At 41.0% G+C, this 27,584-nt stretch overlaps 1 protein-coding gene across 1 annotated transcript in view; it reads left to right on the top strand.

Moving 5' to 3' along the window:
- Nucleotides 1-486: 486 nt before the first annotated feature.
- The window catches only part of neur (E3 ubiquitin-protein ligase neur), a 115,298-nt gene continuing 88,200 nt past the window's right edge, over nucleotides 487-27,584 (top strand). The window contains exon 1 of the mRNA XM_067135564.2: nucleotides 487-590. Within this exon, the coding sequence (XP_066991665.2) occupies nucleotides 491-590 (100 nt within the window). The 5' untranslated portion in view covers nucleotides 487-490. The remainder of the gene's footprint in view (nucleotides 591-27,584) is intronic.

The raw sequence follows: 27,584 nt of genomic DNA, 5'->3' as shown, positions 1-27,584 counted from the left end.
AGTACGGGATATTTAGTTAATATGAAAGACGTCTCACACTAAAGATACGATATTTTTAAATATCGCCTAGGATTTCAGGAAATATTTCAAGGCAGACAAGAGTTATTTGTTTGTTTTGAATATTTGAAAGTCGTATTTTATGCTTTTCCGTGTGGAATCATTTTCCCTTTATTTGAAATTTTTCTTCGAACAATGACATTTCTGCGCATGAAACTGGAAGGAAGGCAATTAGGGTGGGGGTGGGGGGGAGAGGAGGCTTGTCGGTCCACAATAATTCCTATTAACCCACTACTCCTGCCGAGAAGTATGACCTAAGAACTACATTTAGTATTAAACCCTTTTTATTAGAAAAACTCTGATGTAGTATGAGGGTAGGGTCGGGCAAGGCAGGTGGGGGTCGCGTGCGGCGATTGGTGGCCGCCTCGTGGCTGTGTAGCAGCTGCGAGACGGGAACCAGGCGAGCTCAGTACTCGCAAGGCCCTCAGTGCTGATGGGGGTCCCCTCTACACAGTGCACAGTGGACGATATACTCGCGCCCATTCGCAGCAAGATGAAGGTGCTAAAGAAGTTCAAGAAGAGGATGGGATTAGGTTAGTGCCGCCTTAATCCTTTCTCTGGATTTAATCTATTATCTTCAACCTTGATCTGCTGTTATGTGTATCGAATTAGGGATTAACTTCCGTTCACTCCTGATATATTTCTAATATAAAATGAAAGCTACATAATATGAACTTATTTAGCCATGATTTATTTGAATTACTCTTTTGTGAATACGTTCGTCGTGAATCACGTAGTTATAGTTTTCTAATGCGAGCCCTTGTGTAGTCAAAAGACACTGCTGGACAAAATACAATTACTATATATGGATTTTGTTCGCTAGTATTTTGTCCTTGATGAAGGATATTGAAATTCCCCATTGGTTTGGGGAGAGTACGATAAAATCGAAATTATCAAGTGTTGTAATTATAAAGCAGCAGAAATTGCCGGTAAGGAGCGTTCCAGAAATTGAATGAGGTGAACGTACTAACACCGAGTGAAGTGAATGCAATGTTGTTTTAAAAGGATCCAGGAATTCGAAATATGTTGCAGGAGCCAACATGGAACAAAACATGAGTATAATGTGGTGCTGTTGGTGATAGGTATGTGGTTTGTTGTTTATCTTCAATAGTGGTTTGCTTAAGTTGTCTCACTCTTAAGGCATTACGTTAAAAGGAGACAAACCTGAAAATACGGCTGATAATACCTTCGTTTCTTCGTGTACTGATTGTTATAGAGATCACACTCGAAATTCAACTTGCTGAATCATCTGAAGACTAGATACAATGAGAGAAATCTTCCAAATAAATCTTACTCACGGTCATTTAACTTCATTGAACATCTTCGATATATGCGTAAAATATGAAGACTGCATGCAGTAGGTGTATTTTTGTGAAATGCATAAATATTTCTGTATACTATCAAGTGGAGTTTTGCAGGAAACACTCACTGTAACTAAGCCCTCACGCCCTGCAGTAATTCAGAATAATGTAACGATTCTAATGTCGGTCGTGCTGGAATCGTATTTCTTATTATTTCACACCCAGTTATTTTTAAAAGTGTAATTAAAGTGCAATAAGCTTGCAGATTTAATCACCAGAGGGGAAGAAGCTTAAGAAAACCTTGCTTAAACGTATTTATTGTGTACTCCATTCAAAAGCATTTATCTTATGAAATAATCGCCGCGTCCTTTCTTGAAATATTAAGATTACCTCGAAGGCGTACTTCATAATTGTCATATCGTATAAATTATTCCCCGCGGTAAGTTATAGATTTGTTTTGGAAATTATATATTTATATTGTTTGTGGCGTCAATTAAGAAGTCAGAAATCGAATGAAAATAGAAAAAATGCATCGTAACAAGCAATTATTGATAACAGATGGGAAGGAAGAGGCTGTAAAATGCATCTATACGATTTCCATACTATAATTTAGGAATGAGAGAAAGCTTCCAAATAAAACGTATTCACTGTCATTTATTTCTATTAATTTGATTGAACATATTCAATATGTGCGTAAATGTGAAGACTGCATGCAGTTAGTGTATTTTTGTGAAATTCATAAATGTTCCTGTATGAGCGTCTGTTTGGCGACGCCCACTTGCAGAGTCTGCGGCGCGCATGGCCAGGTTTGAACAGTTCGACTTTGTTTTGATTTGCCTTGTTTACTTCATTGGCCTATTGATTACTGTTGCCATGTGTAAACGTGTGCATTCTACAGTGTGTAAATATCCAGTAGAAACATATTTCGTACAATTTGGCATTTTCTTTCCAAGTGTTGTATGTAAAGTAGCAGTTGTCGGAGATATTTATTTCTTTTATATTTCCGTGCAGTTGTGATCCGTTAATGGCTAGCTGCAAATAATTGTTTATATTGATTGTATTGGCATCCAAAGCTGACCATGCGCTGTGTGCCTTGTGTTGTTTTGGGGAGAAATTACCAAATTGACAATAATCTCTCTTCCATCTTCCACATTTTAAATTATTTATGGCCGTCCTTGGCTTTGTTTGACAAGATAGTTAAGACTAGTAGACTAATGCCATGTCTTTCCTAACTTCATCACTGTTTCGTTTTCCACTGTCTCTTAGGAAAATTGCATTAATGTATTTATTTAAACTCTTGTCGTACCTCTTACCTTCCATAGGTACAGATGTACAGACTTTAATGATATGGGTAAGGACAGAATTTTAATTTTAGTTCGAAGATAATGAAGGGATATTGAGGATAGTGGTTGCACTCTGTTATTTTTATTAACTATGTCCGGCTCCATGGCTAAATTGTTAACTTGTTGGTCTTGGGTCCGAGGGGTGTCGGGTCGGGGATTTTTTAACCTTAATTGGTTAATTTCGATGGCTCGGGGGCTGGCTGGGTGGGCAGTTTTCAACATTAGAATTCATCACAGCTAGGGCCCTATCTTCCCACATGCGCAGGTTACCTATAGGAATCCACTCGAGAAAGACCTCCATCGGGCCTTTCCGGAGGCCACACGCCATTCATTTATTTGCCATCAAAGTACGAGACATACGGCACATAGTTGGTATTCGCTGTTAACCATCAATGGACCACAATTTAATAACTATGTGTGAATTTAAAAATCTCGGGATTGTAGACCGTGGTCAGATTGGGTTTCTAGCCCCCAACGTTTCGCTAGAAACTGCACCTGGTATTTTCAAAAGTCAATAGTGAGAAATGATTTGTGACAATCGCTACTTTCCGTAAAACATTTGAAAGAAAATGAATGCCAAATCCTACAGAAAAGTCTTGACAGATATTAACACACTGTAGAATGCACAAGATTACACATTGCAACAGTAATGAGTAGACCGATGAAGTAAACAAAACAAATGAAAGTGATTTCAGGATGAAAGGTTACAATTCGTTATTTAAGACGCCAACACTTGCTCACTTCCCTTTGCTTAGCGCTGACAGTAGAGAACTTTTTTTCACTTTTGTGTTAAACGTGTTGCCAGACAGAAGGCTAGTAATGTATTTTTGCTGGTAGCTTGGAGACTCGTGGACCAATCGATCCTCTATTGATAGCCTGTGTGCTGGGAGTGACAGCTGCCGTGTGCTCTCCGCTTTAAGATAAAGTCGATGTGTTTTATTACAAAAAATGTCATTCCAGGATTGCGCGACCTCGTGAGATAAGGTCTGGTCTACCCTAAAGAGATCTTTTGTATGGGACATACAGTAATTATTTTTATCGAAGGAGGGATTTTTGTGTTAGTAACAAGCGAGGTAAAGTATTCACAGTTCCTCATGTTCTCGGAAATTACTCCAGATGAAAATTAGCGTATGTGGATTGCTATATTTATTTATATTTTCTTTTCGATTATATGCAAGAGTCGCTACCATGCTCTCCAGGTCTATACAGACTTTTCGTTTTTCTGTTGTTTACTTAAATATTGGAGTTTTTGAACCGATATTGGAACCATCACAGTGGTTGTAGGACAGGCTTTTCTACTACTGGGTAAACGTAGTTCACATGAGATACCAACGCTCCAAATTTGAAACATAAGGATGTTAGAGGCGTGGGTTCGAACCCCACTGTCGACAGCCCTGAAGATGGTTTTCCGTGGTTTCCGATTTTTCACACCAGGCAAATGCTGGGGGCTGTATCTTAATTAAGGCGATGGCCACTTCCTTCCCTTTCCTAGCACTTTCCTATCCCTTTCGTATCCCATCGTCGCTGTAGGATCTATCTGTGTCGGTGAGACGTAAAGCAGCTTGTAAAAAATTGTAAGGGTCTCAAAGTTAGTGAGTGGTGATGCTAAAGTATTTAGGATTCATTAATGATTCACCCACTTCGTAGTAGTTCCTACATAGACCAGGGTAGCTACTCGGCTCGAAGGTATTATTTATTCAAGCCGAGCTGAGTGGCTCAAACGATGGAGGCGCTGGCCTTCTGACCCCAAATTGGCAGGTTCGATCCTGGCCCAGTCCGGTGGTATTTGAAGGTGCTCAGATACATCAGCCTCGTGTCGGTAAATTTACTGGCACGTAAAAGAACGTCTTCGGGACTAAATTCTGGCACCTAGACGTCTCCGGAAACCGTAAAAAGTTAGTTAGTGGGACGTTAAAATTATTATTATTATTATTATTATTATTATTATTTATTCAAGACAGATTGCACTTGGGCGAGGCGGCGCTAGTGTTTGTTTATCGCAGTTAGTAGAGGGCAGTGGGGCGAACAGCGGACACGTCAGCGAAATTGAGTACAGTGATTACTAGATTTCGGATTTTTAGGCTGTAATAGTTTAGAATGCAAACTAGTTTGGTTATGAGAAGTGTCCTCCATCTTCTAGCCTATTCTTTCATAATGTAGCGAGAGTTACATACATTTTCGAGGCTCCGATGGGTCGTACTCCTATTGCAAACCCCATAGCATAACCGTTGTGCAGGCTAGTGTATACTTGTTACTAACCTATTACTGCCTAGAAGTCCAGTCTCTATTGGTTACACAACTCTCACATTACCGATTGGGTACGGTGAGTTTTGGGGAGAGAATGTGCGAGTCCTTCAAATGCAAAAACAATAGGACGAATTCACAGTGGTGTTGGTAGTCCATGGCTAGCGAATTTTTGATAAAGAATGAAAAAGGTAAAGCGAAAGGAACCACTGTATCATCAAGGATTTCTCCATCCCGTCCGCTGTTAATCGCACGCTCCGGCGTACACAAAACCTCCCTTCAGTATTACTATTCATAAATTCAGTACCACACCGCACGGTTACACTTCTTGCAGTTTCTGGTAAGTGATAACCATGACAGTGCTTCAAAACAAGCCCAAGTTTCCTGCTGGAAGTTTATCCTGGGCTGAGAAAGAGTTGCTTTAGAAAAATGATAAGAATTTCTTTTGGGGTGATTGAAAAAAGTTGTAACATGAGTATTACACTACAAATACATGTGGTTATAACATATTAAAAATCCATTACCATCAGACAAGTAGTTTTCCGTACATGTATATTCCTAAGTGAGCGCTTCCTAGAGAAACCAAAAACCCGAACAATATTTACTACAACCGCAAATAAAAATAATTACTGAACTTCAAAAACTGTCTCTCTTATACTACCTAATGAGGAATTAAACAAGGCAAATATTGCTATAACTCCCTTTGGAATAGGCCTATCGATTCGTTTGTAATTAAAGCCTTAACTCGAATGTCCGTAATAAAAAATCCGTCAGTATAATGCAATATTCAACATGCGAGTGATTTCATGAAGCTAAAAACTTAATTTTTATGTATTTAAAATAGGCCTATCTCATGATTAATATGAAATCACACTGGTTAATATGAAATAACGAGCAGTTTCAGCCTCAGTTATCTTCAAGAATGGGTGTAACATTAATAGTCATATTTCGTTAACAACTGTGGCCATATTGCCGGCTGTAACTTAACAGCACTCGTCCGTTTGTCCGTCCTTGAAGAGTCTTGTCATTTAATGTTGATGGGGATGGTCAATATTTGTAGACAGAAGCTATTGCATTCTCGATCTTAGTTCGATTTAATTATAAACGCGGACACCAGAACAAACGATTGTGATAAGTTATCGCACTAACCATACTAACGCAGTACGCTGTTCACCGTATCACCAGCTCCCAGTATTAAGCACTCATTGCTATGCATAATTAAATGTGTCCAAATCTATTTTAGATTTTCGAAGTGTAGAAACCAATATTACTTACTGCTTGTCTAGAGACATGTAAATACAAGCCTCGAACACCGGGAGATTAGTTTGCTTGTTGTTTCGTGGTCTTCAAGTAGGGAGCATTTCAAACAACAGTATTAAAATGTTACAAGATGGTGTAACTTTCTGTTGCACCCTCTCCCATATAGGTGTTGCTTGGTGATAAAAGGTGCAAGGAAAGTTTGTTAGAGATTGTTCTACCAAAAAACAATAGCGACGGTCTGGTTGAAAGAGATCGCACGCCGGAAGCCGTACACACGTGTAGGAAGTGGTCGTTCCAACTGAATTGTTTCATTTAGAATTTCCTCACACCTGGTAAGATGTAGGTTATATTCGAAGAATATGTCTCGCGTTGGAAAAGATCAGGAAATGCTCTCCAAGACAAGATCAGCATTCAAATTATTAATATTGCTTTATGATTATCTTCAGTTACCGGATACTTCTACTTTTAGTTCATACTTCTTGTTCAGTGAAACATATTGTCTGGTGTTTTATTCCATTTCTGACCTTTCGTTGCTTACTCCGTTTAGGGGTATGTTCAACAGTACCGTGTACTACAGCACGAAGGACATGTCAGTTAGCCGATGTTAGTTTGGCTACTGTAATCCACAATTACTATGGGTCTTATCGTAGGTGCTACAGAATTGAAAATAAGATGCTGTCTTGGTATTTACTGTGGTGGTGGTGGTGGTGGTGGTGGTGGTGGTGGTGAGTTATATCTTATGCTTGAAGGGCTATAAATAAAAATGTAACTTCGGTGATAATAATAATAATAAATAATAATACCGAGCTCGATAGCTTCAGACGCTTAAGTGGAGCCAGTATCCAGTAATCGGGAGATAGTGGATTCGAACCCCACTGTCGGCATCCCTGAAGATGGTTTTCCGTGGTTTCCCATTTTCACACCAGGCAAATGCTGGCGCTGTACCTTAAGGCCACGACCTCTTCCTTCCCATTCCTAGGCCTTTCCCATCCCATTGTCGCCATAAGACATATCTGTGTCGGTGCGACGTAAAGCAAATAGCAAAATAATAATAATAATAATCGTATGACCTCAGCTACCATGTGCAGGCATTTTTATTTGACGCTGTCTAGGCTGCCTGCGTGTGAATTTCGACATTCTGGTTTACTCTACCATATGGCAGAGAATCAGATCTTATTGGGCGACCTGTGACTGAGTTTTAATTTAGTCAGGTAAACACCAAATTTGTCGTTAAAGATCTTATACATACCGACATAATACGACATGGAGAGTCGAATAGACTATTCCTCCGTCGTTCAAAAATCTCATTTGACACAGACAGGCAGCGTTCAGCGGCAGGGCGAAGTATAATAATTGATAAGTGAACTCGGTAAGATGTAGCTTGGCTTACGCTAGGCCTGACTAGATACTTTTACAAGCTTCTGAGGGCCGCTGTATGACTCATCAGTACAGTTTATCGAATTCTTCAGTATTTTCTGAAAGGTGAATTACAGCCCTTTTTTCCGTGTACGAAACCTACACATGTGTAGTACGATCCAGCCTAGTACATAATGAAACAAAGTACGCAAGGGAAATAGCTCACATCCTTATACAACAGAGCGGCAAGAAGAGAGGAATCTAACCCCTCTCCCCACATCGCAGAAGCTGGAAACTGTTAAGGGGACGTTATCAGTAGACAACGGTTACGTGCCAGATGCGACCGTGCCGGATGCGACCCGGTCATTATCGTGTCAATAGCGACCGAGCGGATAAGCACCGTGCCGCATACGACCCATCAATCACTTACAATTGATCTGCATTAAGGGCTGTCACCAAGTGGCAGATTGCTTATAAGTAGCTAACTTGGTCTTTTCTAAAATAAAGATCTGACACCGTTGTTAGCAGGTTCGAGTGCCATTGGTTGAAAGAAAAATATAATAATGTTGCTGGCTTTACGTCCCAGTAACTACTTTTTATGGTTTAAGGAGACGCCGAGGTGCCGGAATTTAGTCCCGCAGGACTTGTTTTACGTGCCAGTAAATCCACCGACACAAAGCTGACGTATTTGAGCACGTTCAAATACCACCGGACTGAGCCAGGATCGAACCTGCCAAGTTGGATTCGAAAGACCAGCATCTCAACTGTCTAAGCCACTTAGCCTGGATGAAAAAAAAAATCACCATCAGAATGTTGGCCGACAGGGTAGGAAAGTTGGTGGTAGACAGTTTCTAATCACTAGATTGCATGCCAAAAGCCGGGATTCAAATACAAACCTTTTCGCAGTGTTCAAATGGAGTGAGGGGATATGATGCTGTTGATGGTGATTCGGCCGTCGGATGGAGACGTAAAGCGTTGAGCAGACCCCTTGGTATTATTCGAGAGGAGTAGGCTACGTGCCGAAACCTAGTTTCGTCTCTCCCTACTTCATTATCATAACCCCACATCCAGGCGCGCAGGCCGCCCAAGGGAGTCAGGTAGAAAGACCTGCACCAGGCAAGCCAAACACGTCCTCGGACACTCCTGGTATTAATAGGACACGATAAATAAGTAGGCCTAAGTCGTAAATAATTTCAGAGAATTAGGATATGTTTATTGCTAGTGGCATTACGTCACACCGACACAGACAGGTCTTAAGGCGACGATGGGATAGGAAAGGGCTAGGAATGGGAAAGAAGTGGCCCTGTTCTTAATTAAAGTACTGCCCCAGCATTTGCCTGGTGTGAAAATGGGAAACCACGGAAAACCATCTTCAGGGCTGCCGACAGTGGGATTCAAACCCACTATCTCCCGGATGCAAGCTCAGGGCCGCGCGCCTCTAACCGCATGGCCAACTCGCCCGGTAAAAACGTAAACGCATCACCATGTTTCTTATTGTAAAACGAGTTTCCCCCAGAAGTGTTATGTAAAGTAGGGGGCAGTAGCTGCTTATAGGACTTATTGAAATGGCATTGCACTTCGTTTAGCTTACCTTATCTTGGGTGATGACACAACTTATCAAATGACAATTTGCTTGTCAACGCCGGTCACATCCGGCACGGTTACAAATTATACGGTCGCTAGTGGCACGGGTCGCATGCGGCACGGTCGCATGTGGCACGCCACCTAGACAACAGGCCCACGCAAATGGACCACACATTTCCACGAAAATAAAAGGAATAAAAAATGGCGGCAAGGATCGTAGTGAGTGAGCGGCAGAATAAACTGATGAGCAATCCTACGTAGTGCTACCAGTTACAGAGCTAACGGGTTAAAAATTCCAACTGCTGCAGAATCAGCAAACCCCGAACCTTAAACTTTCCAAGTAAAAACTCAAAATGCACTCGCTACTAAGGAACAGCCCAACGAATGAAAGATTAATGATTAGCATATATCTTGATAGAAATCATTCAATTGTCTGGCTCCGTGGCTAAATGGTTAGCGTGCTGGCATTTGATACAAGGAGCCCCGGGTTCGATTTCCGGCCAGGTTGAGGATTTAACTTACAATGGTTGATTCCGATGGCTCGGGGACTGGGTAGGGATGTTTGCCGCTTTCAGCATTAAAATTAATTCTCACAGATGATCAGGGGCCTGTTCCACGAACGAACTTTTCAACTTTTCACTTATCAATTCTTGCAAAGTGCAAAGTATTTCTGTTCCACCATGAACTAGGTTGTACTTTTCAATTTCTTCGCAAAGTGAAAAGTCTTTGCGAATGAGTGATCCGATCGAGTTTATTCCATGAGCAAGCTGTATAGGCGCAATACTCGATGATTTTAATGCTATTATTTTCGCGGCGAACTTGGCGGTATAATTGTCGTACCGTTAACATTTTTATCATGAAAAAAAAAAAAAAGGTTATTACAAGAAGCTGGCTGTGCTGGAAGTTGTCAAAGAGAAACGTGAAATTTTTTTTGACAACTTTAAAGATAACCTCTCAAATGATGACACGCCAGTGTTAACGAGAGTAGGCTAACGTCAACACATCCACACACAGAACGAAATTCACCCTTTATTAGAAATCCCGTCGCTATATTGAGTGGATTATCAGGCCAACGTACTGTTAGGAAAAATTACATTTACTATAACATTCCCATGCATTGCTGCTACACCGTGCTGCTGGGCACCATTTACTAACCAGTGTAAGCATATACGAATTTGTTCTTTTTCGGAAAGGAATTTACTTCTTTTTGTTGCATGTTTCAATAAATGATCGATCATTTCAAGAATATATAGTCAGCCTGTGTTGGGTTAATACGAAATCTCTCGCGATATTACGTCGAAGTGAGGTTATGAAAATTAATCCTGTCTTTGTACGTTCTATTATTGTATTCTTCATCACTGTCCTCACTTGATGCTAACAAAAGCTCACGTCGTAACGTGTTTGTATCACTAAACCAAATTCTACGCCGAGAAACTAATGTACATACTTGTTAATTAACATATGAAAAGGGAATCATCTCTTTGCAAGATTTATGAAAACTTTTCACTTCATTTCTTTGCACTTTGCATTTCTGTACCAATGGAGGAACATAACAGGCTTGAAAAGATTCCTAACTTTTCACTTTTCACTTTGCAAGCTAAATCTGAAAAGTGAAAAGTCGTATGGCTTTTAGTGCCGGGATATCCCAGGACGCGTTCGGCTCGCCATGTGCAGGTCTTTTTATTTGACTCCCGTAGGCGACCTGCGCGTCGTGATGAGGATGAAATGATGATGACAGCACATACACCCAGCCCCCGTGCCATTGGAATTAACCAGTTAAGGTTAAAATCCCCGACCCGGCCGGGAATCGAACCCGGGACCCTCTGAACCGAAGGCCAGTACGCTGAGCGTTCAGCCAACGAGTCGGACAATCTGAAAAGTGATCGTGGAACAAAATCTGAACTGAAAAGTGCAAAGTGAAAAGTTGCAAAGTTCGTTCGTGGAACAGGCTCCAGGTCACCCATAAGGTGTAAACTCGTTAAGACCTGCACCAGGCCTCTCCAGATGTCGCACATTATTATTATTATTATTATTATTATTATTATTATTATTATTATTATTATTATTATTATTATTATTATTATTATTATTTGCTAGTTGCTTTAAGTCGCATCGACACAGATAGGTCTTATGGCGACGATAGGACAGGAAAGGGCTAGGAGTGGGAAGGAAGCGACCGTGGCCTTAATTAAGGTACAGCCCCATCATTTGCCTGGTGTGAAAATGGAAAACCATTTTCAGGGCTGCCGACAGTGGGGTTCGAACCTACTATCTCCCGAATACTGGATACTGGCCGCACTTAAGCGACTGCAGCTATCGAGCTCGGCATTATTATTATTATTATTATTATTATTATTATTATTATTATTATTATTATTATTATTATTATTATTATTATTATTATTGAAGTAGGCCTACCCCACATGTGAAGCATGATTTTACAGCAAGTGTGTTTTAAGAATTTTTTAAAATAGATGTTCGCAAAGGTTAAGTGTAAATAATTGACGTTACATGGTAAACATGTAAATGGTAACTGAATAGGAGATTCTAAAACGACATATTGTTGAAATTTCGTTACTACGTAAATTGTCCTGCGTGACAAAATCCCGCACCTCGGTGTCTCTGAAATCCGCAGTAGTACTTACTGGGACGTAAAACTTGTAACATTATTATGTATTCGCTTGACATGACGTACAGTTCCTGGCTGGATTTTCATATCTGCCTGTCGTTTAACTTGGCATAAACATTGGTCTCTCTCTGTTCTAAACATTATATCCTCAGATATACAAGCAATACTAGCTTAATGTTTTTACCATTCATAACATTATTTGGTTCCTCTTTTCCTTGTTTCTTTTTTAAATCCCACTCGGTTTCATTCCCAACCCTTCTCATTCAGCTCTCTCGCCGCCAAGAGTCGTTAGAGGATTTGAAGAGTCGGAGAGAGGTAGCTTTTTGGCAGTGTACGCTCCTGGTTGGAAAAGAGGAAGCTGGTGAGCAAACAAAGAGAGGTACAATAACCCGCCACTTTGCTTTACCTCTCTAAATGACTCTTGGCGCAAAGCGCCCTTCTACGGTGTAAATGTAATGCACAAAACTGATTCAATCCCCAACGGACATAAACATCAAATTTGGAAAGAACAATGATTTTCTTGTAAATAATTATGGTGCAGTTTATTTTGGAGGACAAAAAGATTGGTAAGCGCAAGGAAATATATTTATCAAAATCAAGCTAAGTTTTTTAATAGATTTGAATGGTTATTCACTTTCAACCTAAGAAAACTTTCTCAGGATTTATGAGGTGTCGGTGGCACTGTACACCCTTATGATTATTTTCATAAACCTAAGTGTTCGTAAAAGTCATTAATCTGTTGTTCGATTGTCTGTATCTTTCGGTGGTACTACTCGTCTTGGTAAACATTCTGTGCATATATTGCAGTGCGGTAGCCATCAAACTCGCATCTTGTTCAGATCTTTAATAATATTTGTACTTAACTTTATGCGAGCATGTATTTTGTGGAATTCTGTACGGCGACATTTCTGAAGAAGCACATGGCCCTACAGTTCACTCCACCTACAGTCGGTGTAAGTACCAGGATAATTCCTGGGGATAGAAGGGGCTGGAAATGCAGTGGTGAGGTTACGGAATAGAATCCTTTACATTTTACTCCATCAGAGGCTTCGTGACGTATAATGGAATTAATCTTTAATTAATGTGCAACGTTATTTTATAAAAATGTTCTCCAGAATGAAACTTAGTTTCTCGCGTGCTTGAGAGGATTTAATTAAACTTAATCCGAGAAAATACTTACAGTTCTTACTATGAGCGAAATGGTGTCCCTTCATTCACTTGCAAGGGAAAGAATAGCAGTAGCTGTTTTAAGGGAAACTTTTTTTTTGCTAGTTGCCTCACGTCGCACCGACACAGATAGGTCTTATGGCGACGATGGGACAGGAAAGGCCTAGGAATGGGAAAGAAGCGGCCGTGGCCTTAATTAAGGTATAGCCCCAGCATTTGCCTGGTGTGAAAATGGGAAACCATGGAAAATCATCTTCAGGGCTGCCAACAGTGGGGTTCGAACCCACTATCTCCCGGTTGCGAGCTCACAGCTGGTCCGGTATCTTTGTTTCTCTGAATATCAGATTCTCCACTTGATCCCAAAATGAAATAATAATAATAATAATAATCTTTCTTCCTTTCTTAATATGTTTACCCTCCAGGGCTGGTTTATCCCTCGGACTCTGCGAGGGATCCCACCTCTACTGCCTCAAGGGCAGTGTCCTGGAGCTTCAGACTTTGGGTCGGGGATACCATTGGGGAGGAGGACCAGTACTTCCCAGGGTATTAATAATACAATGCCAGTCTTAAAGTAAATGGAAAATGGAATGGAAATGGTAAATGGATTTGGGAAAGAGAAGTAAGAAATAGGTGCGGAGGTAAACAGCGATCTTCAAGTCACAACGATGTACTTTTTATTCGGTGATTTCCTGAAATGCTTTTGCACTATTCTCTCATTTTTTTCCTCCGTAATTGACGTGACGTATGTAATTATATGGCAGTTATTTATAGTTGCAGGAGATGTTCGGTAGGTTTGTAAGAAGTGCGTGTGATTATTCAACCCGACGGTGTCAGAATGTTTGCCATAATAATTCCAGAACTCGTGTTACATCCACGGTCACTTACATGACTGCCAAGGAAGATTTTTGAAAATATTTCTCCACCAAGGGACACGTTACGTGATTTCTTACTAGATGCTATTTGTTTTACGTCGCACCGACACAGATAGGTCTTAATGGCGACGATGGGACAGGAAAGGCCTAGGATTGGGAAACTATGGGAAACCATATTCAGGGCTGCCGACAGTGGGGTTCGAACCCACTATCTCCCGGATGCGAGCTCACAGCTGCGCGCTCCTAACCGCACTCTTACTAGATGCATAGAGTCGATGTTGAGCAGGAATCTAGATAGACTCGTCGTCCGTGTCGTCGCCCTCTTGTATGATGTTCATATGGCTCTGTTTCTCTGAGGTGGTCTTGTCTCGAGTGACATCACCCGCTTCTTCCCGTGCCGGGCAGCTGGTAGGTTTCATGGTCTATGAACACCATAATAGTACTGTGAGACGTGCCGTACTTCCATAAGTTGAAAAGACTAATCCCAAACATGATTTCACACACTTCTCGCGACTGGGTTTCTTGAGTACGGAATTTTTCATCAGCAATTCAAACATGTTCACACAGAGTAATGACACTGAACAAGTGATTGTTATCTTTAGAATGTTTTTCCCTTCTTCAGTTTTGCTGAAGTTTTAAATTTCAGACGGGATATGTATATAGACTGCAGTGGAAATAACTCGTGTTCACAACATATGAAACCAAAACAAAATCATTATTATATGTTCTTTCACAATAATTGTAATCCACATTTCGGATTATAGCGACTCCGGTATGTGGTTTCTTGTTGTTCCTGTTACTTATCTCTTGCAGACTAGACTCAGTTGCCTGATCAAACTACCGTAAGTTCTAGTACTGAACTAGCTGTACTGCCTGTTCGGCCTGGACTATCGATTTATCAATACGATAAGCATGGCGCTGTGATATTCAAAAGGGATACTAAATTAAATTGCAGAAGGTAATGTCTTATGCGTGCATATAGTTTTGGATTACCGAGCGACCTGGTCGTGCGGTTAGGGTCGCGTAGCTGTGAGATTGCATTCGGGAGATGGTGGATTCGAATCACGCTGTTGGCAGTCCTGAAGATGGTTTTCCCTGATTTCCCATTTTTACACCAGGCAATTGTTGGGAGCTGTACTTTAAGACCACGGCCGTTTCCTTCACAATCCTAGCCCTTTCCCTTAGGCCTACTTGCATCGCCAAATCCTTCAATGTGTTGGTGCGACATTAAACCACTAGCAAGAAAATATTCGTTAGTAGGATTCGATTACTTATGGTTTGAGATATGACCCTATATAGGCTGTCATAATCCAGACTGAAGGAGCTCTATCGCCTTGTAGAAACAGGGTATCGACCAAGTTCGGAGTGGTGGTCATTGAGTATACCTTCTCCCTTGATAGTGTAGAGAGGCAATCACGGGACCTACAGCTGTGTCCGACATTGCTCCACTTGTGCAAAGCTCCTCACTTTCATTCTTCCCATCGACCTTTCTTCGTCTTGTTCTTTTCCTACCCCGGCGGTTTTAGGTTTACGAGCTTAGTGAGCCTTTCTTGTACTTTCTTTTGCTGATATATTCGAAGGTCTATCTCTCTTGTGATTAGAGTTTAGGGGTGACGAGTACCTCGTATTTCCCCTTAGAACTATGACCACCAGCATTGTGAGTAGGTCCGTCCGGGTAACTATTGATCTAGTGCCATCAATTAAAAAAAAATGGAAAGGGACCTGGCGCAAGTGAAAACAATACATCAAGGTTGGGTATCAATATGACCGCACAAGTAGCAATACATTGTTTGTTGTAGGTAACTTGAACTTTATTTTCAGATACAGTTTTTTCTCGTCAAAATGTCATGCTGTTTGTCATGTTATCCTGCTATTGGAGTATAATTTTAAAAATGCATACCGTAGCACTATGCAAGTATGTTTTGTTGATCTTGGAAAGGTCTTATATATTGTGACCATTGAATTGTAAATCATCGTTCAAAGAGAATGTTCACGGTGGTGATTTCTGATGTTCATTATTAACAGTGCATAAGTAATTTACAGACCAATAATGTTCAGCTGTTTGAAGGACTTATTTCGAGACCTCCCAATAGAATCGGGGAGTTCAAAAAGCAATAGTCGGCTGTAAACCTGTATGATTTACTTATAAGAATTGTACAGTAGCCCATTCTTTTTTGTTAACGAGCGCACGGTATTTTGTAAGTTCCTCGCAGGTGAACTTTTCTCAAACAATAAAATTGAACCCATAGAAAGGTTTGCTGTTGGTATCCGCAAAGTTTGTTTCTACATGGCAGGTGAATTATATTTCGATGATGATTTACATTAAGAACTATTCTAGAAAGAAGACTAAGTGTTAACAGGAAAACATACATTGCATTTGTGGATATAGAGAAAGCCTTTGACAAAGTAAACTGGAAACAACTCTTTAGGAACATGAAGAATATAGGACTGGACTGGAGGGACAGAAGACTCATTTTACTCCTGTACAAAAATCAAAGCACAACAATAAAAATCAATGGTAATGTTAAGACAGCATCCATTAGAAGGGGAGTGAGACAAGGTTGTGCGCTATCTCCATTTTTGTTCAACATGTTCATTGAGGAGGCTATATCAAAACTTAAGCAGAAAACCAAAAGAATCAAAATTAACGGACAACAAATCCACTGTATAAGGTTTGCCGATGACATTGCATTAATTGCAGATTCAGAGAGGGAAATAAGTAAAATGCTACGAGTTTTAACATCAACACTACAAGAATCAAAACTGAAACTGAACACCTCGAAAACAAAAGTATTAGTTGTCAAGAAATCAACTGAGGAAATACCAATAAACATTAAGGTAGGCGATGAAAAAGTATAAGTAAGTCGATTTTGCTACTTGGGAAGCATTATCACTCAGGACAACAGGTGCACCACAGAAATCAGGAGGAGGATTGCTCTAGCTAAACAAGCCTTCAGCAACAAGAAACAGCTTTTGACAAGCAGGAACATTAATATTAAAATTAGAAAAGAATTTGCCAAAATGTTTGTGTACGAGTGTTTTGTTGTATGGGTGCGAAACATGGGTCTTAGCAAAACAGGATATAAAACGCCTGGAAGCAATGGAAATGTGGATATGGAGGAGGATGCAGAAAATTAGTTGGACTGAGAAAAAGTCAAACAATAGGGTCCTTAAGGAAATAAACGAAACAAGGAAATTGATCAACACTGTAGAAAAGAGGAAAACCAAATTCCTTCGCCACACACTTCGACATAACACATTCCTCACGACTCTGATGGAAGGAAAAGTTCTGGGTAAGAAGGGAAGAGGAAGACCGAGGAAGAAGTATCTGGATTCCGTGATGGACAGGCTGAATTTGAAAAAAAAAAGTTGATCTGAAACGCTCAGCAGATGAGAGACAAATATGGTTGCAGCGACAAGGCCTTGCCTTTAGGATATGAATTAATGATTAACATAAGTCTGATAAAATATTAAGTGCGAGGAACATAGAGTACCATGCACTCATTGTTCCTTGAGATATTATACATCTGAGTAAAGGTAACTTAAAGGATTAATTTAACCGTGACATTTTTAGTTTTAATTGACGTCGTGTGGCCTCTAGAGATGCCTGGCGCATATCTTTGTAATTAACGCCCATGGGTTTTTTTCTCGTTCGTATTTTTTCCCTTAAATCTGGTTATATTATATGTGTAATACTTTGAAACGGTTTGTTCAAGAATCTTTTACGACTATCAAATAGATTGAATTACGGTAAGCTATTATTAAAATTGCATACTTAATACGGATTATAAAATTACTGTTATACAAATTTACTATTAACATAATACTGAAGACTGTACCAGATTGCAAGTGGTGACTTCTAGCTGTGCTAATTTATTTAACTTGCCATAATCTGCTAGGAGAGGGATATAGTAATACATGCGTAGTGAAAAGCCTGAATGTGCAACAGCCTTCGGGACGGTATCAAATATTTAATTTTAAACCGAAGGAGTGAGCAGTGACTGTGGCAGCATGTGCGTCCTGTTCTCCCCAACTCAGTGTGGGGTTGACGTTGCAGGAGGGTGAACTAAACATAGTCGCTATTCTTTAAATAACAGGGGACGTTAGGGATGAACGAATAGGATTCTCGGTCTTTCCTCAGCTGCCCGCTTCTCAGATATTTTAGTTCACTGGAACATGATAAATCGCGTGATATGTGTCTGTCTAGGGCTTTCAGAATTACAAAATAATCGCACTACTATATGGGAAGGGGCGGCGTGGTAGCAGAGTGGCATAGTCACTGGCCTACCAGATCAGTCGCAGTTCGAATACCAGACAATGCACGGGGACTTTTGAAATGTCATTTCCTTGTGTGGTTCGGATTCTGCGTAAAACTGGAGGCCACGTACTTTCATACTTTCGTACTCGTTTTACATGTGCCACCTTATTTTAAACTAGTGAGTGTAGGAGCTTGGGAAATATTGGTCTGGGGAAGGGTTTAGATAGAGAAGAAGCGTTGGTGAGGAAAGAATGTGCTCACTGAGGCATGCATTTATACTCGTATGGGGCTAACATACCATGAGTGTTGCTTAAGAGCGCCTCTCTGGTGTTTTGAATTCCCTGAAGTTTATATCTTTCGAGTAGCCTATTTCTTTTTCAGTTTTCGAGAATCAAAACCCAAAGAGCTTGAAAATCTACACGTAGTAATTGTCAAGGTGCTGTGCGTGTGGCATTCTGCGAAACGAGTAGCTCTTCTTCTGGGTGCCAATTTAAGCCCTGCGCACGCAGGAAGAGAAAACAAATGCATAGGTTGTTTTCATTGCCAATTTTAAAAAGTGTAACATATCCTAGCCTATGTTTTACGCGGTTTATGGTCAATTTGGAGTGAGCCTTATGCCAAGGTTTATAATATACAATTAGGCCCGTATAAATATTTAATTTTGCTCCAACACATGTAAGTTTCAAATTAAAATAAGATAGGAAAGGGGCTTGGATGGGAAGGGTAACAGTACACCTTCGTGGTGAAAGCTATACTCTCCTGAAGTATAACGGTGTAGAACCACACACTTAACGGCAGTGCAGAAAGGGCAGACAGACGTTGTCAGTACGGGGTGGAATTACGGAACTTCATGCATTCAACATCATGATGCCGTAGAATCCCATAGGCAGTGAAATTAAACAGGGTTATTCATCTAAGATGCCCACATCAAATAACTCGTGAACCGTTAAAGCTTTCGACATTCTTTCATTGTCATTAATAGTATTAAGGGGCTCATAATCGAACTTGCAGTACTTTTCTAGGGTGTCAGGATCTACTGAGATAACTGTACTAACTTTGTTTGACATTGAGCTACCCTATTTTCACACCTAGCCTTAAACGCATGATCATTACAAAATTCAGCGCAGTGATTATTTGGAAAATCGGACAGGTACTTCCCGAGAAATAGAAATATATTCACGTGTGCTTCATTTGCTAGCCGAAGGCTGCTGTAGCCAGCCAAAATACACGCTACGTCTGAAACAGGAGCTGTTGACATACAATGTTCCTTCACCTTCTCCTTACAGCTAGGTATTAGCTCGACTGTGCCCGTAAATGAAAACCTACAACCTGTTTTCCAGTCATTGACCGGGTCAGGGATGGAATGAATGAAGCCCCTATCTTGCGGCGAGGATAGCAATTGTGCCGGCTGCCGAGGCCTGTCGCACTCCTCTGTGTATCCGTAAATATGCAATGATAAATTGTTTAATTTAACACTAGGCCTATTCATATTGCCACAGGCATCATGTAAAGGAAAATCAAATATGCGACGGCTTCTGAGGGATAACATTATGATCCAGACGTGACATTAAAAAACACAGGACCGAGCGAACTGGCTGCGCGGTGCAAGCCGCCTAGCTATTAGCTTGCATTTGGGAGATGGTAGGTTAGAACCCCACCATCGGCAGCCTTGAAGACTTCTTCCGTGGTTTCCCCCCTTTCAGACCCGGAAAATACTGGGGCTGTATCTTATTTATGATCACGGTCTCTTCCTTCCCAGTCTTAACTACTTGTTATGATCGTCGCCGAATAACTATCTGAATTTATGTGAAGTTAAAACACTAGTAAAAAGGAAAACCTACGCAGGGTTGACATGAGGAAGGATATTCAGCTGAAAAACTGGGTGACACACATCGCGCCCGCGACCCCATCAGGGTGTGAGAAAAGCAGCAGAGAAAACAAACATGAATAAACAAACAAAAAAGGCCCAGTGTGGGGGACAGTGGTTAATATCACACTAAATATTTGAAAGTAATGATGGTGGAAGTGATTATTGTTTTAAGGGGATATACAAAATAGAACGGCCGTGAAGGGAATGGAAGTGAGACTCCGTACGCCTATCAAACCTCATACTGCCAGAGTCTTAAAAGATAGTCGACCTAGGGAAGTATGATAAGGAAGGAAATCCATCGCATATTCGTTTTTAAAGAAATCATACAATTCACCATAGTGAGTTTATGGGGACAGAAGCTATTAGACAATGAAGGAATTCGGTACATCACTAGCTCATGTGTCATACGTAGCGCGTCTTTGACTGGTTTATGATTCGATCGAACAGGGCAGCCTACAGCAAATGATGCACGTTTGCATACGTTCCTGTTTTTGAGAAGTAATTGTTCGATTTTCAAGGTAATCACAGTGCTGAATTTGTAGTGACCATAAGTTCCAGGCTGGGTGTAGAAAATAGGGTACTTCAATTTTAAAAAATACAAAAGTTAGTACTGTTATCTCAGCAGATATTGATACACTGGAAAAGTATTAAAAGTTCGATTATAAACCCATTAATACAATTCATGAAATTGAAAACAGGTATAGATATAAATATCTTACCGGTTCACGAGGTATTCGAGGTCGACTTAGTAGCTGAATAACCACTCATTCATTTTTCTGTCAAGGCGATTCTCGATTCTGAATCAACCCCAGCTTTCCCCCTCTATCCGACTATGCCAGAGCGTAGTGATGGTGATTATTGGTTTTAAGGAAAAGTAGGGGGGCAGTCAGCCGATCTTATCCATAATGAGTCTGAAGATGTCGGCAGAAGAACCAGGCGATTCCCGTATGTTACTTTCGTTGTAAGGAGTCGTCTATTACTGTCCAAGGAAGCTGAACTTCTCAAAGGGAGCTGTGATTTTATCCATTTTTCGTTTTTTTTTTAATTTGTGCTCCAGTCTTTCTCCGAGCTATTCCGTATTTCTTTTCAGGAGCTAGCAGTCATATGAGGAAAACGTCATTTGCATTTGATGTTATGAGATAATGGTGTCAAAAATTTATAACGCATATGAAAGGGTACTTATTTCTTAGTTGACGAGTGACGACAGATAATGAAACTGTGAGAGAGCAGCATTTATATTCATGCTATGAAGGAAGACCGTTTAATGAACTGGCCTGTTCTGTGTGTGGCCGTTGAGGTAGAGGATTCACCTAGTTTACACCCGGCACTAAAACGCCTACAAGTTTTAGCTCGCCGGCTCGTGGGCAGGGGGTTAATCCCAGTGAAACTCACAGATCAGATGACTGCAGACATTTCCTTTTATTATTATTATTATTATTATTATTATTATTATTATTTCCCATTATTTGAGACCGGATTTCTTGGCGGAATTTTAGCGGATTTTTAGTAGCATGTATTTAGCGGATCTTGAACATGTAAGTTGGCAACATTGCTCTTGCCGAGTGGTCGCTCTCTCGGTTAAAGGTAACGTACACTTGTTATGTAAGCTTCCCGCATTTCAGACAAGCGAGCCTGGACGCACTTGGCTGAGCAACTCTGATCTAGAACTCTAGGACTCTCCCTAATAAATATAGGACTGATTGTGAATAAAAGTCACGCCACAGTTCTATATTCATATGTACGTTTTAAGTGTAAAGGGTCAGTGAAGAACGTACCAAGAAAACCCAAATGTATTTTAAGAAAAAAGCTAAATCCACAAGAAGGACTAACTTCTCGAGGCAAGTGAAATTCAACTCCCACACAAGTGCTCCTAAGCTGCGTGTGGAACTGGAAGTTACTACTGGGAAGAAAATGTGTACCGAGTGTGTCCGCCGGGTATTACATAGACATTGTTACAGTGACAGAGTGCCAAGGAAGAGCGCTCCTGTGTCAGTAAAGAGAACCGTGCTGCAAGACTGTTCTTCGCAAAAGAGCACATATAAGGGCCAAGAGTTTTGGAGTAATGTTAACTGGTCCGGTGAAACTAAAATCAACCTTTTAGGATCAGATGGTGCCCACAGGGTGTCGAGAAAGGCCAGTCTTTATTTATTCGTAACTTAGTTTTTAGACAGACTGAAGAACCTAATAGTTACTCATGATTAACTATGCGACATAGAAAATAACAACTTTTGTGATATTTTGTATTATACTATTATGTTTGTAGAAAAGCTTTATTTTTGTATAGTATCGTAGAGATACGAAACGAAAATTACATTGAGTTATTTTGACTGTCAAAAATGTACTGTTCTTTTTACAAAATGGAAGTGTATGAATAAGGAAGCGACATTCTACATGCCAGATTAGAATACATGAATAAATTACTCGTGGTTTTTAATCAGCCATTGCAACCTGTTTAAAACACTTACTAGTTTTACTACTACTACTACTGCTGCTATTCAAAATGTTTTCATTCCTCCCCTGGAGGGGGAGGCGGGCCTCTTAGACGGTGACGCCGTCTCTCAGGCTGGGAGATTTGTTACGGTGAAGGAGATGCTCGGAGAAGGTGAAGGGGTTGGTGGCCATGGTCTATACTACGAACTGTCCCGGCATTCGCCTTAGTGCAGGAGAATGGAAACCCACCGAAACCCATTCTCAGGACAGCCGACGGTTGGGGCCAGCGTGTCGTCTCAAAACTCACGAGTTTCAAAACTCACGAGTCTCAAAACTCACGAATTCCAGGAATAGGATTAGTACGAACAGGTTTCTCGACCTCGGCCAGTGTCAAAACTCACGATCAGGGCCAGTTCCTTCTTTGAATGGATAATTGTCCACCCTTATAGTGATGGCATTATGGAACACTTTTAATAATAGAATAACTTCTATCCGATTATTTAAATAATCTAATGAATTATCAATTTAAATAATCGAATGAGTTTCAAACATCATTCTGTTATACCGCACAAAATAATCGGAAGCGTCATGAATATTTTTTTCGGTGTAAGTGTGTCGGGTAGACAATCTATTGAAATAAGCGAATAGATGAACTAGGCCTTTCCTATCCCCTTCGATGCCATAAGGCCTATCTGTGTCGGTGCGACGTAAAGCCACTAGCTAAAAAATAAATATAATTCCTTATTCAATGCCGCCTTCTGGCCGCATAATGGAACTAAGCCCCAGCACCACCAACTGACAGTTCCTTTTAACTAGCAGCGGGCAATATACCTACTTTAATTTTATGTCGTCCGGCTGCATGCATAAATTGATAGTATGCTGGCCTTTGGTCCAGGGGGTCCCGGATTCGATTTCCGGTCAAATCGGAGATTTGAACTTTCATTAGTTAATTCCTATGGCTTGGGGACTGGGTGTTCGTGCGGTCTTCAGCATTAGACTTCATCTTAGGTAGGGTCTCATCCTCACAGACGTCACGGCGTCAATTATAAATGTGTGTGAAAGGTAAAAAATGCACTATATTAGCTTTAAGACAAGAGCAAAATATTTAAACAATAATAACATAATACACCTATGTAGGCAGTTCCTTTTTCTTTCTGTCATCTTTGTGTGTATATATTCATATTTCTGTCTTATTCATATGTCTGTGTTATTTGTAGTTCTTAGTTTTTTAAGTTAAGCAGTGTCATTGTATAAACAAATAATATGTGTGTGGTTAAGTGCAAGAAAGGGTCAAGAGCCCTAACTTCGCCACAGAAAATAGAGGCTTTTATCTATCTATCTATCTATCTATCTACACCTCGGTCTTTTTCATTCGACAGCCATTATTTTTCCCCTGTGGGTTGCGGTGGCAGAATAACGTCCACAATATCCCTTGTCAGTCGTAAGGGGCGACTAAAAAGGGAAGCGTGAGTCACCACGCACCTCACCCCTCCTGCGGTCCTGCTGTCCGAAGTCGTGAATTTTGAGACTCATTAGCATGTTTACTTTAGATACCGGTTTGTAGTCGTGAGTTCTGACACTATTTGTCACTAACTTTAGCCCGTGAGTTTTGAAACTCGTGAGTTTTGAGACGTAACCTGGGGCCAGCCGTGAGGTCCAGCCCTGTCCCGTCTCCCGAATGCAGAGGTGAAGAGCCGCGGTAGAGCCGTGGCCACCCCTCCTCTGTTCGGTTGGCCGGTCAGAGTGCAGGGTCAGCCGTGGCCACTTATGGGCCGAGACCCACTCTGCATCTACCGACCTACTATTTTTAATTTGCCAGCATCTGTATACATCTGTGTAGTGAGAACCATTTGCGAGTGCGAAATAAAATTACGAAAAACTGAGAGAAATTCTCAAGTTGAGACCGTGATTGTTTGGCTGTGGAGTGTCTGCTAGTATTGAACAACAATAATTGTCATGCTCGAGTCATCGCAAGCAAAACGGAAACAGTGCACTGTGCAAGTTATCCAGCTCTTGCTTGCTCGTGTGGTCGGCATGACACGTGGGAAGCATACTCTATAAGACAAAAAGATTCCAATCATTGTAATTAATTCAATGAATGGCTGAGTAGCAAACGGCGCGGCAGAAAGAAGGAAGTTGGTTACTTGAGATACCGTTAGTTGACAACTAGAAGCTTGTGTGAGGTGTGGAAGATGCGCCAGCCTCTGGTCAGGCAGCTGCTGCCCGGCTCCCACATGCCCCAATTAGCGACAGGAAGTGTTCATTGCGTCTTGTGCGTAGGGACGAGGGATACGCACTGCGTCATCGCAAGCTCTGAAATGTTTAATAACTGCTGTGGGTGCACGAAGGCGTCTTGACTACGCTTGTATGTCGTCAGGTCCAATGTACGTCGCGTTAATACACTCGGCTAATGGTCCATCCAAATTTGTTAGTTGTGTACCACCTTAAGTATTGCTCTCTAGTTGTAAAGAATCCCAGCTTCTCTGAGGTTTGAGGGTGGTTGCCCTGTTGTACTTCCTATTAAAACATCACCACCACCACCTCCTCCATCTTTGAGGTTCAGGAAGATTCGAATAATTTCTTCCGAGCTTCTCCCGAACTTCCAGGAAAGTTGTAACATTTAGCATTGCTCTAAAATTCGGTCATGAAGTTTTAGAACATTCTTTGTGAAAGTCTCTGACTGAATGGCAAAACGAGTTCAAATTATTTTTAAGTTTTAGGATTGAACAGAGATATTTCTATTATTAATTTCGAAATACTAAATTAGAATTCTGTTTCGAAGAAACACAACAAAGTTAGTGCTATTCATACACTCCAAACTAAGCTCTGTATAATGCTACCATCACAAAGGCTATTTGTCATTGAACTACTACCTCTTGGTGTTCAGCTGCCCATAAAATACGACAGAACGGCTTGATAGCTTTTCGGCGTCTGTTTTATTTACTTTCAAAGCATTTCATTTCCTATATAATATTGATTGAAGGGTGGTTGGATCCCCTACAATTTCGCCATAGGATGTTGTATAGCTTTGGCGTTACTGAAGCGGTATTCACTATTCCAGCGAAATGAGTGTTGAAGTAGTTTCGGGTTGCCTTCCTCACCGACCTAGAAGGTACTGTCACATACGAGATTGCCAAGCCCTCACACGAACCATTCCTTCATAACATTTATCACAGAGAAAGGCTGTATTAGAGATATTACACACATCGCTCTCATATTGTCGAGGTTAAGGATGAGACAGAGACAGATCAATGAGAGTAATGAACTTGTTCTAGCCCATACCGGGATGGCACTGCGCATTAAGATATTTCTCCAGAAATGAACCTTACGTATTTCTAAATGCAACTTCCCTAGCTTCCACTATCCGTAACCTCGGCACTTGACAGGGTAGAGTGGTTAGCTTTTGCCCCCAGGAATGAACCTATTACTCATTTCTGGTGTAGGCTGAGTGAACCTCAGGGTCATATGCACTCCGGAAGTGGAAATCTCGTTTCTTAAATTTTACTACTTCCTGATGGGGTTTCAAACCCACGTCCTTCCGCGCGAACCGAGCACGGAATAACGCTTGAACATCGGTACAAACGTGCACCTCATCTATTAGACTGCATTGAACAGCATTACAGAGAAAATCTTCATGTAATCTTGATTGAAACACGCAGAAAATTACCAATGTGTTACGAAAATTGGGGTGCGCCGCTTCCGGTTGCAGTCTCCTGAGTGCTCTCGCTTCGCTTGACAGTTAACAGTTGCGTGAGTTGCAGGGATGTTGGGGACAGCACAAACACCCAGCCCCCGGGTCATTGGAATTAACCATTGAAGGTTAAAATCCCCGACCCGGCCGGGAATCGAACCCGGGACCCTTTGAACCGAAGGCCAGTACGCTGACCATTCAGCCAACGAGCCGGACAAACGTGTAAGTGAAGGGCCTATAAAACACAATGTAGAGACTTGGGAAATTTCTAGGTCATCAGACCAGTTTTAGTTATCTAATACCAGTATTCTGGAGATAGTAGGTTCGAACCCCACTGTCGGCAGCCCTGAAAATGGTTTTCCGTGGTTTCCCATTTTCACACTAGGCAAATGCTGGGGCTGTACCTTAAGGCCACGGCCGCTTCCTTCCCACTCCTAGCCCTTCCCTGTCCCATCGTCGCCGTAAGACCTGTGTCGGTGCGACGTAAAACAACTAGCAAAAAAAAAAAAAAAAATGTTATCTAATATTCCGTGAGGCGTATTGTTACCTATATATGTCAGCCGTGTAAAGTTTGTCATTGCCGGCTTGGCCTTACACATCACATTAGTCGGGGGGCTATACTTTTGACAGCCGGGGCGAGTGGTTCAGACGGTTGAGGCGCTGGCCTTCTGACCCCAACTTGGCAGGTTCGATCCTGGCTCAGTCCGGTGGTATTTGAAGGTGCTCAAATACGTCAGCCTCGTGTCGGTAGATTTACTGGCACGTGAAAGAACTCCTGCGGGACTAAAGTCCGGCACCTCGGCGTCTCCTAAAAGCGTTAGTGAGACGTAAAGCAAATATTATTATTATTGTTATTATTATTATTATTATTATTATTATTATTATTATTATTATTATTATTATTATTATTATTATTATTATTATTATTATACTTCTGACAGAATGTCTGCCGTCGTATTTTAAATTATGTTCGTGTTTAAAATCTTTTATAAAGCATGTTTATGCATTCAGTGGTCACATGTTACGACAAGAAAAGTATAGTATAGATTAGATTGAAAGAAAGCAATATTGAATTTATCCTTCCCATAGTTGCGTGTTTATTGATATTATCTGCATCAACTATCGGCCTGTTGGTCCATAGCATTCTCAGATATCTCGTCACGATAGACAGACAATATCATTTGGATAATCGGGAAAGAAATTCAGTTGGAGCTCGTGTGGTTGCCTAAATTAAATCCATTTATCGTAATGGAAGTCGGCTAAAGAAATCGTTATTAGTAATAATCATTGCAAGATTATTTATCTCAATGCATCCGTTTGCTGAAGGACTGGAAAGTTTATAAACATTTCGGCGAACAGTGTTGAGGTGAATAGTTTCTCAGTCTGCAGCTGTCGTGAGCTGTGCCGCAAACAGCACTGTCCTCGTCTATTGCTGTGCATTTATAATTTAATTCGTGCGCAGCCTTGCTCTGGGCAAGCTCACGATCGGGAGTATGGCGTGTTGTGGTGTGATCTGCGTCGA

The sequence above is a fragment of the Anabrus simplex genome, chromosome 1 (genome assembly GCF_040414725.1).
Source record: "Anabrus simplex isolate iqAnaSimp1 chromosome 1, ASM4041472v1, whole genome shotgun sequence".
NCBI classification, from domain to species: domain Eukaryota; kingdom Metazoa; phylum Arthropoda; class Insecta; order Orthoptera; family Tettigoniidae; genus Anabrus; species Anabrus simplex.
Note: the sequence above shows the minus strand (reverse complement) of the source record. Positions and strands in the feature narration are given on the sequence as shown.